Source organism: Halictus rubicundus, chromosome 10 (genome assembly GCF_050948215.1).
Source record: "Halictus rubicundus isolate RS-2024b chromosome 10, iyHalRubi1_principal, whole genome shotgun sequence".
Lineage (NCBI taxonomy): Eukaryota > Metazoa > Arthropoda > Insecta > Hymenoptera > Halictidae > Halictus > Halictus rubicundus.
The window spans coordinates 13,684,726-13,704,472 of NC_135158.1; the positions used below are offsets into that span (position 1 = coordinate 13,684,726).

Sequence of the window (19,747 nt, forward strand, 5' to 3'; positions counted from 1 at the left end):
CGGCCCGCGGTAAAAGCAGATCATGACAGTGCGCGCGGATAGGATTGCTACATTAATCTCCCGTTAGACAAACATCCAAATCAAACGCGATTTATCACGTCAATATCCATTTAAAATCGATAATGTGTAACCGTGACCTCCGTCACTTCCTTCAAATTTACCTTACAAAAATTGAAAATTGCAAAACCATCTGCAGTCTACGTATGAGGAACAGATATAATCCATAGTAATCACCGAGTTCTTAGTGCACGCTAATTGTAAATTGTTGGAGACGGATGCCGATGACTCTTCGCACACGCCTCATTTTTCAGGGGTGGAGTAAAAAGATATTTGAAAAGGTTCTGTTTTTAAATTACTACGTAATGCACGGCGCTCTCAATCGATACTGTTAATAGCTCGCGCCATTACACCGCAACGTGTCCATCTACTGTCAATTACTAATCCTTAACTCGCGGTTGCCACCCCTCCCAATTGGATAGAATTGGTTCCTCCCATACCGCCCTTAACACTAGGTTTACGGAGCTCTAAAAATTACTATTTTACATTTCCTTATAAAAATAACATGAATATATCTATTAAAATCTGTAGCCATTTTTTGAATAATATACACCTAGAGAAATCAATTTGTTAAATAATTCCTCATGGATCCATGTTTGCAATCTGAATATTCCTGAATTAAAAATATTAGAATCCGTCATTTCGACGGGTCCCAATCTAGTGTTAAATAAATTCAACGATACGAACCAGCGCAACAATACTTTCTTTAAAAGCAAAAATGTACATGTCTAGTGCAGTACGAGTGTCCTAAGATGTCCACACAGTACCGTACCTCTACTTCATACGAAACTAACAAACATTTGTTGAACGTTCCGAAAACTCTAGGTTTTGTTCAAAAACGTAGGTTTCCATATTAAATCGCTTTCAACAAAAACGAGTCTTTTCGACCTGTTCAGTCTTTCTTGCGTCGAACAGCGCGATAAATGGATGCGGAATGAAGTTACGGAGTCGCCTAAAAATATCGTGGTTAAAAAATTCGATGCTCTTGAACCCCGGTAAGCAGACAGATAGTTATAGATCTGCAGGGGTTGGTATGCCGAAGGGGTGCAGCGAGGGCAAAGCTTAAGTCTCGTGTATTTTTAGATGGGGCGATATAGGCGCGTGTCACAGAGGCCGGAAACCGTTTTCTGGGCCCCTTCTTCCCGTTTTCTTCGTCGTGGTTGTCGTCGCCGTCTGCGCTTCAGCCGCGCAAGACCGCTCTTATTTTCCTTCCACCCATTCCAACGCGTACTTGTCCCGGACGGTTTCGATAACGGCGTGGATCATTCGTCGAACATGATCGACAAATGGAAACGCACGCCAGCCATCGCACGTGTACTTCTTCAACGAAAGGTTATACGACTCGTCGTTGTACGCGGAATAAGCAAATCTCTTATTCGGAAACAAATTTCTAGCAAATATTTCTCTTCGTATTAATTTCTGGACAAATTAGCCCTTAGCTGCTATTGTTGGGTCTTCGACGAGCCGTGACAATTGAGATTGCTGGGCCATTGAAGAATCTCCAGTACTCTTTTGGCATAAGAAGCCGTATTATGTGCTACGTGCCGATATTAATTCTGTTTCAGATCCTGAGCATTGATTAAATTGCTATAACGTTTGGATCGTATTTGTTAAAACGTCATCCAGTGAATTAAGAATATTATTCGACGAGTAATAAAGCTTGATCGATATTTTATATTAATACTTTGCAAAGATTGGCGAATTTATAGAAATTCTCCTAAACGTAAACGAAAAAACAATCGCTTTAGTTCAAATTTTGAACTAAGAAATATTTGCCTGTAGATATACGGAACCGCGCAGAATTGTTTCGCCCGACTATGTTCCGTTATATTTTTAAGTACGCGGTTTTTGCGAATTGGGAGAGGAATACGCGAATTCGCACGAGCATACACAACGGACTCACGTCAATTAGGAGTTTAATTCGTCTACATATGTAGCTGCGTGCAATTTCCACGGAATACTGATCTAATTTCGTCTTTCGCGTGTATTTGTACGGTTGCAACGGTCCGGATGCACGAGACGTATTGGAGGAACGTCGATGGTGCAGAGGGCCTCGCCTATAAACTTTATGAAGACATGCCGCGCACCTTGTTCGGCTTTTATAGATGCACGAGAATTTATGCTCGCGTCTGGTAACGCGCCACACGAGTAATCTCCATCGAGCGGCTTGTTAAAACTTAAAGCAGATCTCGTTCGAAACTTTTGCGGAGTCTAGACTTTTTCTTGGTGCCGGAAACGCATTCTTTTGCCGGAAGCGATACGCATTCGAATGTGTTGGTCAAAACCTCAATACACGGACAACATTTACACAATAGAAAAGAAAGATATTCGATAGATACCGTGACCCCCAGGGAATTTCGCAATTCGATTTATGAATCCATTATTCTATTATTTTGAAACATTTGTAGTGCGTTGCAACGTTGACCGATTTTCATGAAATTTTCAGAATACGTGTAATTCATACGGATCTACAAATCGTGCTTCCTAAATTTTCAATATAAGACCACATAAAAAAGTTGCAACTCTTTTAGTATTTTCTCTGCAATTTCGACCAATTGCAATTTTTGTAAAAAAATGTTGTCCACTTCATGTAGCAAACCAATTGTTCTAACTTCTCAAAAGTCGTGTGGTCCGATATTAACAAAGTTGTTGTGCGATTTATATAAGCGTCCGAATATTAGTGGGAGTTGCTATTGATAGATATTCGATATTTTCTCGAGTAAACGAGAAAATTTCGAGGAAGAGATACACTGCAATTCGAAAACGAAAAACTGGAATCTTAGACGGTCCGTGATTATTCGGTGTCGCTAACATTTGACGAATCCTGACCTAACCGATAGCAAATCATTTCTTTACGCGCCATTATATTTTCAGTACAGTAACAATAAAAATGTAGATATTCGGTATTTATATTGCGCGTTCCTAGAAGTAATCTACTACAGTTTAAGTTCAAAATAGCTTCTTCGCATCTTCTTACCACAAAATGGCGTACTGTGTTGGAAAATAGCAGCGAATAGTTTTGAGGATACCGCAGGTTACCGACTTCAAAGGTAAACATTAATTAAATACAAGGCAGTAAAATACTTGCGTGGACGTTTAACAGTACACGTTAATACGGCAAACACGATGAAATGGAAATTCCAAAGAACGATTTACCGAAATTCTAATTTATTTTCAGCATGTAAAAAGTGATACGTTCGCTTCCTAGAATATAACACGCACCACTAATACGTTTGAACATATTTATAATAAAATACTCGTTGGATATTTTCAGAAATATTCACTATGTTTTGACTAGCATTTAATGCATTCGATTTTTAGTACTGTTTTCAGAACTTTAGAGCTTTACGCGTAAATAATGTAGAAAAACAGTATTTGTCGTATGCCCCCCTTTGATTCATGCAACTTTTGCTGCACGCGTTTTTTTCAAACGGAATAGACACCTCGAATTTGATCGCGGACAGTGAGAGTAGTTTTTGGACAAACCTGAAGATTTTTGATCGGTAACGACGTCCTTCGCGCCGGTGTCATCTGATTTGTTAAACGAGTCGGTCTCGTCATAGAGCGCACTGTCCTTCAAATTCTCACAACACGATGACACATTCAAATGATCCAAACCGACGATTAAAGCTGTCTCTATGATGTCAATTGGCTCGCGGGTTTTCCTCACCGCGGAAAACGTCTCCCACACTTTTCCGGCGATCGAACCTTTGCTGCTCGTGTGAGGTATCACGGTCCTCTGCTTGATTGTTTTCAGCTTCGTTTTCTTCGTGATTTTGTCTTTGCTAACTTTCTCTAGCACCACCGGCGAACCTAATTTGATCCGATATATTTTTCCAACGTTTTACGGCTCGACCAATTCTAATCCACTTGGAACTATTATCTCGCCATTAGAACGAACGTTTTTAATTTCTAAACGTATACAAATCTAAAATTACTGTAATTCTCTACAAACTTTTACCTTCGATCAACACGTAAGAAAACCGTATAATTTGTTAAAGATCTTGATCACATTCTTGAACGTAACGATAGAAAAATATTGTTCTATTGATAAACGGAATGTTTCACGTAATGTTATTAAAATCGTTGAAACGCGTCTAAACGTGTAGCAGTTACGTAGAATTTATTAACACTAGGTTCACGGACCACTAAAAATGACTATTTTACATTACGTTATAAAAATAACATATCGATCAAAGTTTGTAGCCATTTCTTAAATAATAATTGCTCATCGATGCATTTTTACAATCTCAATACTCGCAATCTAAAAATATTAGAATCCGTCATTTTGACGGGCCCCGTAAATCTAGTGTCAATACCGAAGCTATGAAAATGGAGATCAAAATATTTGACTGGATCACTTTCATAATCACCGGTACAAATGTCAAGTCCACTGATCCGTCCAACAGATTCACTAAGAAATTCTTCCGACCACCAAGGTGTAGAACGAGTTTGCTTTTATCTTACGTAAAATAAGAAATGTACATCCGAGGAACGGGATGATCACAGCACGCTCTAATTGCCCGAAAGCGGAGAATAAACGAGCTGTTCGAAAGTTGCAAACGCCTATCGGAGATAATTGGTTCGAAGTGGACTGTTTGGTTGTTCGCAGAATCTTTACCGTTACCCTTCAGCTTCCGATTCAATCTGTTCCTGCATCTCTCCGACGAGAGCCTGAAGCTAGCAAAGCCGGCGATCAGGGGCGAGGGGTTGGTGGTCGTCGGGTAAGGGTTGCAGTCCGGTTCCCCCTCCAAGGGGTCGCGCAACTGTTGCACCTCGACCATGTGCACAACGTTCAGTTCTCTTTGCCACTGTCGAGGAAATAATCGCGGGGCGGTTTTCTCTACTTCTCGCGGCAACAACCGAGCTGACACTAATTTCCCTCGAAGCTGCTCACGCTTCTTTTCCACGGAGACTGCCGTTCGTTTCCGGTTAGACCCCACCAGACCGCTCCCCCGCTCGTTTCACAACCACGCTCGCGTGTCTGTGCGTGTGTCCCTAAGACCGTGCACGGTGATCTACAGGGTGTGCGTGATCCCGATCTTCGAGACCCTCCAGATTAACCCCTTAGGGGACAGATCCGGGACGATCTTCGCGTCCAAGGTATTGATGCGGTGTTCAAGTCTGTCTTAGAGGGTGGGAACCTCCCCTTGGCTTCTACCTTTCTTCCAACCCCGGCGAACTTCAATTTTCGCCTGTTTATCGATTACTTAACGCACCCTCCCGTCCGTTCCGCAAACAGAAGCTGCACATCTCCTCGAGCAGACTATTTTCACGGTTAATTCGCCGCGTAAATAAAGTTCGCTTACTAATCGCCGCGGGTGCTTTCGTATTTCCATGTATTGTGTTATGTCGAGCAATAATCTCACGATTCAGTAATCTTCGGTTGTTGACATTCGCATATTTGCAAGACACCAAACACGTCAGATAACTTCATCATTTTCGCATAGCGATTCGTATAAGAAACTTAACAGAATAGCCCGACGACCCTCGCAGTATTTGCATTCTTGCAAATTAAGCGTGTTTTGGATTAATGCCTATAAAATTCATGATCGCGCACAGAATAAAAGTTCCTTTGTTTAATGTACGGAGAAAATAATCGTCGGTAGCATTGCATTGCAACGATGACAGTGCTACAAGATACTGTAAAACGCCAACAAAAATACAGCCATATCAATATAAAATGCAAAAATTACAAATTAAAATATTAAGTTCTTCCCCATGCTATCTATTTGCCAGACTTGTGATCGGATTTCCATTTATTTGGGAGATTGAACGATTTCTTTAAAAGATAGAAATTTATACCACGAGAAGAACCTTCTCAAAAATTTGATTGATCAATAAATATTTTTACAACTGTAACGTCAGTTACATACACTCCGCGTACGTTGGATCAACATTTACTCTATCCTAATCTTTAAAGTAAAATAGCGAAATATAAGTAACGTAACGTGTATCCGCAAACAATATCAAAATCGAAATATTAATATTTTTTCGCAATATGCTCGTTTGTAAATGTCCAAAACATTTAAATTATTTTCACGCCCTGTATATAAACGCAAATCAGCGTCACCGAGATTGTAGTCCGGTTTTCGTGGTTTCCTCCTCCTTCCTTCCTCTTTCCCTCCCTTATATTCTATAGAAAAGAATGGCAGACAACTAACGCAAAACGTTTCGCGAAACTTCCTTATCAGGCTGTGATTACTATAACAGTACCGCTCGATAGGAACCACCCACACTCACTACTTTGACATCATGCTCGTACAATCGATTCCATATCTAAATGTTCTTATTTTTTTTTTGCCCCCTAAAAAGTATATTTTAGAAACGTCAAGTGTCTGTTCACTTCAATCATCAAAATAAACTCAATATAGTTAATATCATCAATACTATATGCATAGTATTGGAAAAAATATTCTATTAGTAATTTATAATGTAAATATAATATAAAAGAAAACTTTATCAAACAGATACATTAGCCTAGGAAGAAACCAAGGAAATATATGTCGCAAGCAACCATTTAACACTGTCACAAGTAGTATCACTATTAAAAACTCTATATGAAAACTGCAAAATTTCTGCCACCAAGGATATGCACTTGAAGATGTATTTTCACAAAGACAATCAATTTCACCACTGATTTCTAATGAAATAGGGATGGTCCCGAGACTTCAGTAATGACCGACATGACTTGTGTTCTTCAAGACTCGTACGAAATAAAGCCAGTACGCTTCACGATAGCGAATAATGCGAATAAAAGGGAAAAAATGACGTGTCGGTTATATTTGCGTCGCTCAATGGGTGTATGCGAGTGCTACACAACAATTTAATATATAACTATACAATCACTGTAGATTGATAATAATACCCCTGTATTTAAATGATTATGTCTCAACAAGTCACTTGAACTCGTTATCATGTTATAAAATAAACCAGAACTTTGTACTTGAAGTATCCGTATCATTTACAGCTATTAAATTTTCAATTTATTCTAGATTGCTTCTCTATCTGACACCTTGTATACATATATTTGTCAATTTTTGTGTCAATATATTTATAAAGTCAACATTTGCTGACGGTCAATCTTTTTCTTAGTATTGGTCTTTATCTACGTTAATCTTTATGATGTGTACTCAAACCTTGAAGGCGATAATGATAAACTTATATTCAATTACAATACAGGGTGTTCGATTACGTACATCAAATATTTTAAGGCATCATTTTACCAGTCAATGTAAGACGAAAATCAAGAATGACAATTTTGCTGGAACAGCTTTATTTTCAGCTTATTAACGATTAGTCACAGGCACTACTGGTATTTGCATATGAAAAATTCTTTATAACGCTGAAAATATTAACTCTTCTGCTAGTACTCTAAAAATTCGAAACCCTCTTTTTATCATCCTGTATACTAATAATTCACTAACAGTCTGAAAGTGTACAAGCACCTTATACGGAAAACGATTTTCATGGCGCAAAATATTTAATTTAGATATTATTGTTAGTTTTCTTTGATTAAATAATTGAAATAAACAACTTGCTCACCATTTTCTCCATCCGTCAGTGCACCAGCATCTTCTTCACTCTTTTTAAGTTTATCCACTGCAATGATAAAATATTTTGTATTAAAATACAATGGAAAACAATTTAACATTAATTGTACTCCTATCAACAAAGGATACAAGTAATATTCGTATATTTACCATGCAACATATGATTTTGAGAATGGTGGTGGTGATGCGATGAAGGAGGTTTCCTCTCGGGCCTGATACGTTCCATCAATTTGCTTATACGATCGTTGCCTCTTTCCTTTCGAACCAGTGGCCCTGGACAATTTTCCTCTACTACACGAACACACTGTCGATGTACACTCAAAGAACAATCTGTAACAGAAAACATTTATTTATTTTGTATTCATTTTTCAAATTTTGTTCTCTTTATTTTAAATAAAAGATTTCAATCGCAATAAGAGCTACATTCTTTTGTAATCAATTTAATATTATACGTGAACATTACGTACCACTACATAAATATCCTTGAGGTCCGATTCCGCCAATGATAAGTTGACAATGATTACAGTAGGTAATAGTAAAGTACTGATGAGCTATAAAATGATGCCCCCTGATTGTCATTTTCCTTGTTTTCCCAGTAAGCAAACGCGCCTTTATATTTGACTTATCTTTTGCAACAAAAGTAGGTACTCGATCTAGAGCGACAGTTCGCACTTGGAAAATTTTTGTTAATATCGTTGCCAGGCCAGCTGCTGTTGTAAATTGTCGCAAATCTACGTTTTCTTTTTCTATATCTTCTCTGAAACATTCCGTAAATAAACGACAATGTAACATCAAACTCTAATACGACGTAATAAGTGTTTTGTATTAAATAGATTTAAATCAACAATCTTACAGATAAGGCTCCATCTTAGGTAACAGGTATGTTTCAATGATTTTTGTCTCTCGTGCCTTGTCTAATGCACTTTCATCTAATTGTGCATCGCTTGGACCAAATAATGTACCCAAACCTGCAGTTCTTTTTTGTTGAAAATCTGCAAGTTGTTCGTTTAACTCTTCCTTTGCACGGGTTCGTGATTTCCAGAAGATCTGTAAGAAAAAGATATTTTTAATAATCATAATAAGTAGCTATTACTAACAAGGGAACAAACCGAAATCAGACACATTGGTTTTCATAAAATTTATGTGAGAGGTAGTTCTCGGAAAAATATTTGACACGTATTCTTTTTAAAAACTTCTGATCAAACAATTTAGGGATACTATACAGTTCTTCCTCGATTAAGTCCTTATTGAATATCTTACGACCGTGAATCTGATCAAATATAGGTGAGCCATAAAAGCCTTTCCATTTTCTTCAGCACAACGATAAAAATGAATACAAGTGAAATATTTTTTTCGAGAACTACCTCTCACATAAATTACATCAAAATAGGTATGTCTGAGCTGGGTATATTCCCTCGTAAGCACATAATGAAACACATACCTTTCGTAGTATCTCTTCTTTATCAGATTCTTTTAAAAGAACATCATCTATTTCATGTGCTACATTTTCGTCTACATTGTGTAGACGAAGAGGCTAAATAAAAAAGTTCTGAATCAAATAAGGTTCTAAATCTTATATCTTTCGAAAGTTTATTTATAAATACTTACTGCACCAGGTACTAAAAAACTAGAATGAATTTCATATGCCCATTTCCTCATTTCCTTTGCATTGCCTTCTTTGTACAGGTCTGTTACTAAATAGAACAACTGTAATAAAACAAATTGTTTTCGATAATGCAGTCTAATATTAATATTTCCAAATATATTACCTGTGTACCTGAATAACGGACTACTCACCAAACTGGAGGGATCACTATTTGATAAAACATAATTAATAAATACAGCAAGGTGCGCGTAATGTCCCCATAATCGTGTCAAAGATTTGAATGGGCCATGATCTTCCAACTGTCCCTGAAATAATGATTGATATCAAATCAAACCAGAAAAGTAATCAAAACAAAATAATTTGCACAATACTTACAACTTCTTGGTCACTCATATCGTCATCTTCCATTGACATGATCGGTTGTTGTAACGTTGGCAATCCAGGAATGCTTTCATTTAAAGTCGTCTGCACATTAAAAAATGATTAAATTAACCGTAATACATATAATGTTCCATATTAAATTCCTAAAAAAGACTTACATCGTTTATGGTAGAATTGGAGGTATCATTCCCTGGACTAGCGACTGGATATGGAGGTGGTGGAGTTCCTGGAGGTGTGATATGAGGTATTTCATCTATGTCAATGTCACTATGCCTCACGTGCCTTGGAGGAGAAAGATCATTCATCGACTCTGATGCTATTAAACGTCTACTGGCTTCTGATGGAGAAATTGTGGTAGTTCCTAGTTGTTCGGGACTGGACTTTGTTCGTTGGTGTTTATTGAGTGAGTTTGAGGAACCCAAATTTGCCCCCTGTGAAAACTACAATAAAGTTCAATATAATGACTATTGTACCGACATAGGTAAGGCATAAGCATAGAATGGAAATAATAGAATACAATTCATTATGCAAGACAGTAGTAAAATACACAATATGTACATAACCACTAAATAGATTTCATAAACCGTGCCTAGAGAATGCAAATAATTAAAATGGAAGATTCCATAGAGTAGTAAAAGTGTGCATAAAGAAACCATACATGTTTAACAAGTAACAAAAACTATACATCAATGCATTATACAACCATACTCGAAAAGACATTACTCAATAATGTTATATATTATTCAAGCAGTAAAACATCAATGAACAATAAACGTAGTTTTCTTTGAATAAACAATCTGATACGTACGTACAAAAGGGCTTGAAACGGTTACGAAAATATCAATTATGAACAATTATGCAGAACCTTTTCGAATAACTGTTACATAGAACCAAAATTTCCAGCTAATATCTGTTTCGATTACGGTTCTTGTTCTGGTTATTATAGCGGTTCTGTAATCGAAACAGATGTTTGCTGGAAATTTCGGTTTTTCATAACAGTTATTTGAAATAGAAATTCTTTATAACGATTTTAAGAACAGAACATGTATAACAGTTTTCAAGCCCTGCTGTACATGAACCTATTTGAATGTAATAGTTATTATAAAAGAGTATAAAGATATTGACCTTCAGTTCTTCAATAAATGCTTAAATATCAAATGACAGGATTGTGCTTAAAAGAATAACATGTAATAGAATAATTTAGAAAATGTAAATATATAAAACTATGTAACTGTTCAATGGATAAGTACGAGTTAATTGTAGTACATGTATACATTATCGTTTGACACTTTGTCTTTACCATGCATTTGTATACAGTACTTATTGAATGACTTAGTGATTAGACTACTTACAGAGTTAGGGATGCCATGACTGGTGGTTGAGGGCGTTAAATGAGTCAACAGATGACGTTCCAGCTCCAACTGGGCTACGTTGTGTGTATTTGTGGGAGGAGGTCTAGGGGGCAATGGTGGCGGAGACAGGCTTTGCATGGACAAGGATTTACGAGACGGTAGAGGTGGTGGTACATCACCACTGCTACTACTCAAGGGTGGATAATAGCCCGGGGAACACGAGGTGTTTGTTACCAACGAGCAAAGCTGTAAGACACAACAAAAGCTGGTTAGATAAAGTTAGCAAAAGCTTAAATACATCCCTACATGACTGAACTTGAAAATTTCAATTATAATGCAAGCACACCATATATAAAAATTACACTTATGCAGCTTAAATAAGGACATGTACAGAAGCAATGTACGATCTATCATTTATTGTTATTAACCATCAAACAATATTAGCTATTAATATAGTGATACAAAAATTAAATACTACAAAATCAATAATCAAATATTATAATAATACTCCGATCATTATGCTTTCTATTTAAAAAATGAACACTCTAATAACATCATGCCGAGCAAATATTTGATACATTGCACAGCATCGTTTGAATCGTCGAACATTGATATAAAAGCAAGGCAAGAATAAATGTTAATGGAATAAGCATTAAAACGACCTCGTATTTTATGAACAAGATAATGTGTCATACTATAATATTTATGTATATATATATATAAATATGTATATGTATATATATATATATGTATATGTATATATATATTTATATATGTACATGATTGTCTAATTTACTAGTATAAAATTTGTGCACTACATTAGTGGAATGAATAGAAATCTAAAAATTTATTTGAAAAATGGATAAAGCACTCTATAAAAACAAAAAAGTCATACCTGTTCATGAGTGGTAATCGCAGCTAACTGTTCCTGTAATGTGCGTACTCTCCTTTCGGCACCTGCCAATTCAGCTTGTAGTCCTACGTTGACATTACCACCATTGCTTGCAGCCTTCGCAAGTTCATTTCGAAGCTTGTCAACATAACTTTGTTCGTTCTCCAACATAAGCTGGAATGTATGAACGCGCTGTGTTTCCAGCTGCCGCTTTTTTTCGTGCTAAAATATGTAACAAAATAAATCGTTAACAATCATCGAATTCTATAAAAGGGAAAAAATGTGAAGAATATAAGCATTATTTTTATAAAAAGAGAAAACTGTAAATAAACAGAAATATAAAGTAAATCAGCAAGGAAAGAATCATTTACAGTAAGTCCCCATGACGTAAGAAAAATATTTAAAAATTCAATTTCATATAGACCAGACGACAATAAAGTTTGTTGAAAAGCAAACAATGTTCAATCGTGGATGAAAATGGAAAGACATCATGATAATATCATTGCAATACAATCCTGTATTGTAATATAATTGTAATAGAAGTTGTTTTATTAACCCTCGTACGCTCCTTAGAAATAGTTGCATAAAAGATCAAAGGATCTCGCCTATATGTGCTTTACACTTTAATTCCACAAATTATGTTTCCTTTGTAACATCATATCTAAAAGAAATACACCTCACAACACGGACAGAAAGAGATCAATCGTTTTACAGTGAATAAAAAAAGGTAAATGGGTGAATTTTGCACCGCAAGGATCGTATGTGGATTAGTAAAAGACGTTTAATCAAAATATTCTTAATGAAGTAGCAAAAAGAATAATTTTAGAGGTAAGTTATTAAAGAAACAAATACAGTTCTGCAATAGGACCAGAAGCGATAGGGCTAGAATAGAATAGAATAGAAATAGAAGCGGTTCCAATTTTTCAAAGTAATTGTAACTTACGTCGACCGGTTGAGGGCCTGTGATGCGTGCGTTGCATTGCGCGCCGGCTGGAGCAGTGGACGCTCTGTGCAAAGAAGTCGCTGGCTGCGAGGGTGACACCATCGTGGTACCGGCTGACAGACTGACCGGCCGTTGATGTTGTCCGCCCGCCAGACCGACCTGTAGCCCTGTGGCCGTCGTCGCCGCGCTGCTCGTCGCCACTGGCTTCTGCTGCACCGTCAGTACCACCTGCGTCGAAGCTGCAACAAGAGTTCAAGGACGATGATTAGTCACCTTTCGCATACCTCTGCCGGTCCTTCCCCCGCGTTTGACCCACCGTCTTTCTTTTGAGAGCTACTCGCGAATAATCGTCCCGTCTGCTCTCCGTTCCGAACGGACTCTTTTTGACCTTAACACTAGAACGACCGGACCAGTCAAAATGACTGGTTCCTAATTTTTTCTTTTACAATCACTGAAATTGTAAAAATCTTTTCATCGGACATTTTTTAATGAACCTTTTCATTGAAGCACATATTACAATAAAAGTTGTATGAAGGCTGAATGCAATATACGTCAGTCGCATTTATTGCTCGGTCGTTCTAGTGTTAAGAACATCATTCTTTCCACTATCTACATTACCAACTTCTACTGTTCTCGTTGTTGTCGTTATTATTGTTGTTACAACAACTTATACAGTCGGTGGGAAAAGTATTAGGACGCCCTTTAAAAACCGGAAAACTTTTTTAAAATTACACCAAACAAGTTTGGATTAATTTACTAAGTAATGCATAAGTAATTTCTTTCTTAATTGCGAGGAGAAAAGTAGAGGTCACGATTTTCAAGTTTTCTATCCGCGTCTGTAATGAAAATTCAAAAGGTGCTTTTTGCAGTTTCAAGTAAGTTATATACATCCACAAGGTTTCATCTGAATCGATCAATGTTGCTATGAAATATAATTGAAAATAGCAAAAATTGAAAGAACCTTACAATGCCTATAGTATATTTATCAACCGATTTCAATGAAACTTTCAGCTCTAGATTTATCTTCGCAATTACGACCCGTAGCAATTAAAAAAAAAATTATGCATTACTTAGTCAATCGATTCTTCTAACGTCTCCAAAAAATTCAAGCAGTTTGGCCCAATTTTAGAAAAGTTATTAAGTTTTTTATCTGCGTCTATAATGAAAATTCAAAAGGTGCCTTTTGCAGTTTCAAGTAAGTTATATACACGCACAAGGTTTCATATAAATCGATCAATGTTGCTATGAAATATAATTGAAAATGGCAAAAATTGAAAGAACCTTACAATGCCTATAGTATATTTATCAACCGATTTCAATGAAACTTTCAGCTCTAGATTTATCTTCGCAATTACGACCCGTAGCAATTATAAAAAAATTATGCATTACTTAGTCAATCGATTCTTCTAACGTCTCCAAAAAAATTTAAGCAGTTTGGCCCAATTTTGGAACGTACACCGACTGTAGATATGATTAATATAGGCACAGTAATTGGCACCCCCACAGTAATCGGGTCCCTTATTCTACTCGTCTGAATCCTAGAAACGACCCAACGACCGCCGCGCGAACATTAACGTTCGCGTAAGTGTCGGAATGAGAAGCACAGAAAAGATATGCGAACGCGCTTATGGAATGATCGGATCGAGGTGAGTGAGAATACCGGAGTATGGCTTTGCGCGAGCTTTCTTCCAAGCCTGCTTCAGGTCGTACGTGGTTCGCGTCTTCATATAGACAGAAATGAAAATAGACACGTTCGAAATGGATCGATTTTCGAGTGATTTCGTGTCGTCGATCGGAACGAACACTCGCCGGGTTCGTGTACGCGCACTGAACGCGCGCGGTGTCGTCCACGAAACTGCGTAAAACGATCCCCGAGAGCGAGCCGATGCGATCCGAAGAGCGGGCAACACTCGTACCGAGAAACTTGGCCCCAGGTGTGTGTATTAATATGAATGACGAGATTCTTATGTTTACACGCGCGTACGACTAATCTGCGATATACGACCAGGTCCGCGCGACTCCGCTGCAACACTTTGGCAATTCCGTATCTCTAAATATTATCGTCCACCTGCCGCTCCCACCACTCGCCATCGAAAAGGGATTTGTCACCGATACTTGTCACCGATGCCTAAACGCAGCGAATTGATAAACAATTTCCTCGCTTCACACGGGTTTCCGAACGTGTTCAAAACAGTGTGAAAACTTTTTGCACACTTATGCACGCTTGTACATGATCAACCCTGATGTTTCAGTTCTCGGTTCAACTGTAGACTTAACACGCTGATAGGGAACAAAGAATGTATTTTCTCATGTCTCTTGCAATATTCTAACGAAATAAATGGGGTAAGGGACCCAATTACTTTGGGGGTACCAATAAACAGAATAACTTCTACTTGTAGAAAGAAGTATCGATTTTGACGGAAATTATATAATTGTATTATGATATTAAACAAATGAAATTGAAGAATTTCATACCTGAAAAAAATTTTGTAAATGTTTGCAACGACAGAAATGAGATGGTCAAGTATTTTTTTTTTTTTTAGATACGTTGTACGCTAATTTGAGGGAAGCGGTTCTGAGAAATATGGGTTTATAGTTCCGGTATAAATAACTGTTAAACGCGACGTAAATTTATGTAACATGAAACTATCGATTTACGCAAAGAAGAGTAGTCTCGTAGTTTTTTCGCTTTAATATTTATTCTAAATGTTTCCTGTTTTTATAAAATACAAAAATTTGTGTAACTTCATACGAGTCGTAAATTTAATTACAAACAAATTATTAAACTTCTCCGTATTCTATCTTTCAATTACCTGAACCCTCTTTCGTATAAGTGGGCGTCAGAAATGTCTTTATTCAAAAGTGATTATGAAATAAAAACACGGAATTTAAATTCTTGAGGCATCAATGTTTATCTTTAGGCAATTGACGCGTTTGCTATTGTTTCGGAATCGGTCTTCGTCATTATAATATCGTATTAAATGATTCTTTGTATGAAATATTTTTCGAAGACTGCAACAAAGAAGAATCATTCATTTCTTGAATATGTGTTATAACTTCACACAATAATATGCATAAAATTAATTGTACGTTCATAGAATGGAGCACAGTTGCGGGCGTTATAACTATGTAACACTGCTAGAGAATATTACTCGAAATCAATATTCAAATATAGTCACTTTCCTGTAGCGGAAAAATATTCAACCGTCCGCCTTGCTACGCCAGAAATTCTCGCGTTAACTTGGATCCTAAGATAAAAAGATTGAAGACTCGGGTTTGCGGAAAGCCCGGAATGAACGATTGAGTCAGCTGTAAACCGACATAGTGGTCAGCTGTGAACCTACTCGTATTCTGCAGCAACCTTTCCTCGTAAAACTATATTTATTTTAAGAAGCCCACGGTTCTAAGACGATTAATCCCTGTTATAGCATTCGCGATATAATCTAGCTTCAATTCCTACGTATTCGTAACGCGCTAAATTTATTAGAATCAGCAAAACTAAAATAATTTTAGAAATGTCTTGAGATTTTCTTAAGGAGAGCGTGCTACGTTTCAGAATCATGAAATCTTCCAGTATTGATTTTAAATATTCATGAGTCTGGCGAAATCTGGATGCGTACAAGAGCTACCGCGTTAAGAAATGCTTAAGTAGGACAGCTACCGTGCCTCAGAAAGTTATTAGATTTAGAGGCGTAAGAGTATTTCGCAGAGACGTGAAACCACCTAAAAACAACCCGTGATTTGATTGAACATTCTGGCTCGCATAGAAGTACATTTAATGCACGGGCTCACAATACTATGTGGTTGTGATTCATGATTAAAACCACTGTGATAAGCACTGTCCCCAAATTCAAAATTAAATTGTTCCCTGATGGTTACATTATGCGTGATAAAAAAATTTAATCAGGTTCTCCTTATAAAACTTTCACTGGGAAACATTGTTCAGATTGCGTATAAGACATACCGAATCGATAAATTTAACAATTAACAAAGTTCTTATTTTATTTTCATCTTACTATTATTTATTTTGGTACGATTATGTAAGATGCACTTTTATTGCGCAAGGCTCCTTTTAAACGAGTTTAATAATCCCAAACTATCCGTAAGCGTGGCGCAATTAATATGAAAAAAAAAACTGAAATCTAACTGATCTGTTGAACAAGCCGCAGGAGTCACAAATTACGCGAGAATTAAACCAATTACACAATTTTGTGGAATAGCAACGTTTAAGGCGAGTGTCAGTCGCCCATTGTGCCTCACCTGATCTGTTAGAAAGAGGAAGACAGATTCTATGCACGGTCACCGCTATAAACTCGCATGCTTACATCACTGGTAACGTCGCCACGGAAACTTCGTTTACGTTGAAGTGCCCAACGCATAAAATATAAAATAGTCGTTCGCAATCTTTTTAAATGCTTCCCTCTTCTTGTCCTATATTTTACATAAGGCTTACCTGTAATCATTAACGCGTTGGCTGCCACTCAAATTTCGTTGATAAGTACCATTTATTTTATTCGTCGAAGAGGCAAATATCATTAATGTTAATTGAAACAAATGTTACTATTATTAAAACTTGTTTTATTACTGTAACCAGTGGTTAAACTGGATATTAAACAAAAGCACTGTTTTCTTCTTTGCACTGAATTTTCTATAAAATCTAACATGATTTCATTTTTGGACGAATAACTTTAGGAATCTAATATTAATTTTTTGATTGATTGTAGAATAGTTAACGTTATACATACCACATGAAATATACTAATTACTTTGTATACGATGAATTAGCAAATCCCTCCTTATAATTAGCATTTTACAAATAGTTGTCCGTACACATGTAGGTGCAGCGTCACTTTTCCACCTATTTTTATAAAATCACGGGTTAATGTCCCACACAACATGCTACGTTAGATTACGCCCCAGGTGATTAAAAATCAATGACTCGTAAGAATAACTTGCAAAGCGAAGTATCACCCCATGTGAACTTGTTGGCTTCCTATCCGAGTTACGTGGAAATGCTCAATCGACGGGAAAATCCGATCGCGAATGAAACAAGTGTTTACCCCTTGTTGTATTTACCTGAACAGACCGATTAAGACGATCGAAAGTATTTGAGTAATCTGTAAATACACCATTTAAACGAACCACCCCAAAATGAAAACTAACAAATCGAATGAGCCACGGTAAGAAATACGAATTAAATTGAGTTAATATTGGCAGTCGAAGAAGAATTGGCCTTCGAAAGGATTCTTCATGAGAAATTAATGCCAATGTTAACAAACCCTATTAAATCGGAAAATACCTTACACACCATCGCACCTTTAGTAAAAACACTTTTATAAATTAACACTAATCGTACCACGACCAGTCAATTAACCGGTTTCATATTTTTTATCATATGATTATCGAAACTACAAAGACACTATACACAATATTCAACAATATTCACAATATTATTTCTTGGGAGGAAGGGTCTAGCAGGATAATCGGCCTCGGGCCAATTATCATATTTATTTTCTAAAACACTATACTGTGAAATTTCAGATCTCGACCCCTTCGTTTAAGATCAAAATGGGGGCGAAAATTCTTAAACTTTACGTTTTATATTGTCACTTATTATCTAAGATATCCAAATGAAATAAAAGCGAAAATAAAACTACAAACTAGCTACTAACGAATTATTGGGAATATTTTTCAGAATTTTAAATCAATTATTAAGGATCGAAAAGATTATTTATTTTCAAGGGTGGCTTTCGCAACAACTCTTAACTCTCCGCCGGCAATGTTCTTTTTCCTGGGCTTGATGCTTTATTGTTACAAAACCGTCAAAAATCTTAAAAATTTCTGAGATACATATAATAGGTAATTTAACGTGTAACAGTTACTTTAGCTAGATATTCAAACCTGTTAGCAATAAAAATAAGAATTCGAAGGAAAGATATAAAAACGCGCGTGTTCACGCAAAAATGTTATTCATTATAACGACTTCATTTGATACCCGCCTAGGATCATCAACAATGAAAATATCAAAAGGAAGAGGTCGTAGAAAAAAAAAGAAAGTATTGTAAACTTACACTTTATGAGCTGTACAACATCCGTATGCGTGGACTGCATTACATTCACGCCGTTAACCTGGAAATACCGGGAACAATTAAAACTACTATAGCCGCACAGCAAAATACAGTGTTTACTCTATATATGTCCAAAAGCCTAGCCAATAAAAGTCCCAGAACTATTCGCACTGCCGCGGGGTAAACCCAGTCCTTCTTTACGTTCGGCGTGGATCAAAGAATAGTATCTCCTGGCCGATATATGTCCCTGGCTGGACCCATGTTTTGTACATATATCGAGTAAATAGTGTATACTGTTTGCGAATTAGAAGTCAATGAAACTCGTAACTTACATTTATGAACTCGTTATAATTCTTACGTTACAGTAATACGAGTTTCAAAACATTATCGCTGGATTATTAACGTCTACAGATTCTGCGATAATAATAGTTGTAGGAAAACTCACCTTGATTATTTTGTCGCCCGCGTGAAGGCCAGCTCTCGCGGCTGCACCGCCTACAATGCATCAGAATTTTTAAACTTGTTACGAGACATTCGCCTATTAGAATGAGCTCTCTTGAAATGTTTCAAGAGAAACTGTTTATTCTAACCATAATTTCTTGTCCTTTCATTATACTGTTTTTTCTACGAATTCTTCGCGAATCTTCCGGGTGTTAAAACACCTGAAAGTTAAGGAAGCATTAACTGGTAATTTGCCAATGAGTGAACACCTAATTATTTCTTCTGCCGGCGAGAGGAAAGGACGTATTGTTTAGCTACTCAAGTTTAACCTGGAGATTCCGAATTTTGGATAAATTTAAAACACTTGAACAATACGTAATAATGTTTTTATTCAATTTTCAATTAATTCTGTCGCGTTAATTACTGACGACCGAGACTATCGAATAGTGAAAAG

General features: G+C 36.7%; 2 protein-coding genes across 6 annotated transcripts in view; one reads left to right on the plus strand and one right to left on the minus strand.

Moving 5' to 3' along the window:
- Nucleotides 1–19,747, plus strand: part of LOC143357969 (trafficking protein particle complex subunit 13) — a 79,840-nt gene that overhangs the window by 46,831 nt on the left and 13,262 nt on the right. The gene's annotated exons all lie outside the window — the stretch shown is intronic.
- Rhogef2 (Rho guanine nucleotide exchange factor 2) overlaps nt 1–19,747 on the minus strand; it is a 47,022-nt gene that overhangs the window by 21,809 nt on the left and 5,466 nt on the right. For 2 of the 5 annotated variants that reach the window (XM_076794700.1, XM_076794698.1), the window contains exons 3-16: nt 19,298–19,347; nt 18,856–18,913; nt 12,785–13,023; nt 11,845–12,063; nt 10,950–11,195; nt 9,756–10,037; nt 9,592–9,681; nt 9,408–9,521; nt 9,219–9,317; nt 9,052–9,144; nt 8,464–8,657; nt 8,078–8,367; nt 7,761–7,940; nt 7,603–7,659 (exon numbers count right to left, since the gene is read on the minus strand). In XM_076794700.1, coding sequence (XP_076650815.1) covers nt 7,603–7,659; nt 7,761–7,940; nt 8,078–8,367; nt 8,464–8,657; nt 9,052–9,144; nt 9,219–9,317; nt 9,408–9,521; nt 9,592–9,681; nt 9,756–10,037; nt 10,950–11,195; nt 11,845–12,063; nt 12,785–13,023; nt 18,856–18,913; nt 19,298–19,347 — 2,211 coding nt within the window. Of the gene's footprint in view, nt 1–7,602; nt 7,660–7,760; nt 7,941–8,077; nt 8,368–8,463; nt 8,658–9,051; nt 9,145–9,218; nt 9,318–9,407; nt 9,522–9,591; nt 9,682–9,755; nt 10,038–10,949; nt 11,196–11,844; nt 12,064–12,784; nt 13,024–14,444; nt 14,653–18,855; nt 18,914–19,297; nt 19,348–19,747 lie in introns of those variants that run through there. The other 3 variants (XM_076794699.1, XM_076794701.1, XM_076794702.1) reach the window with 3 other exon arrangements.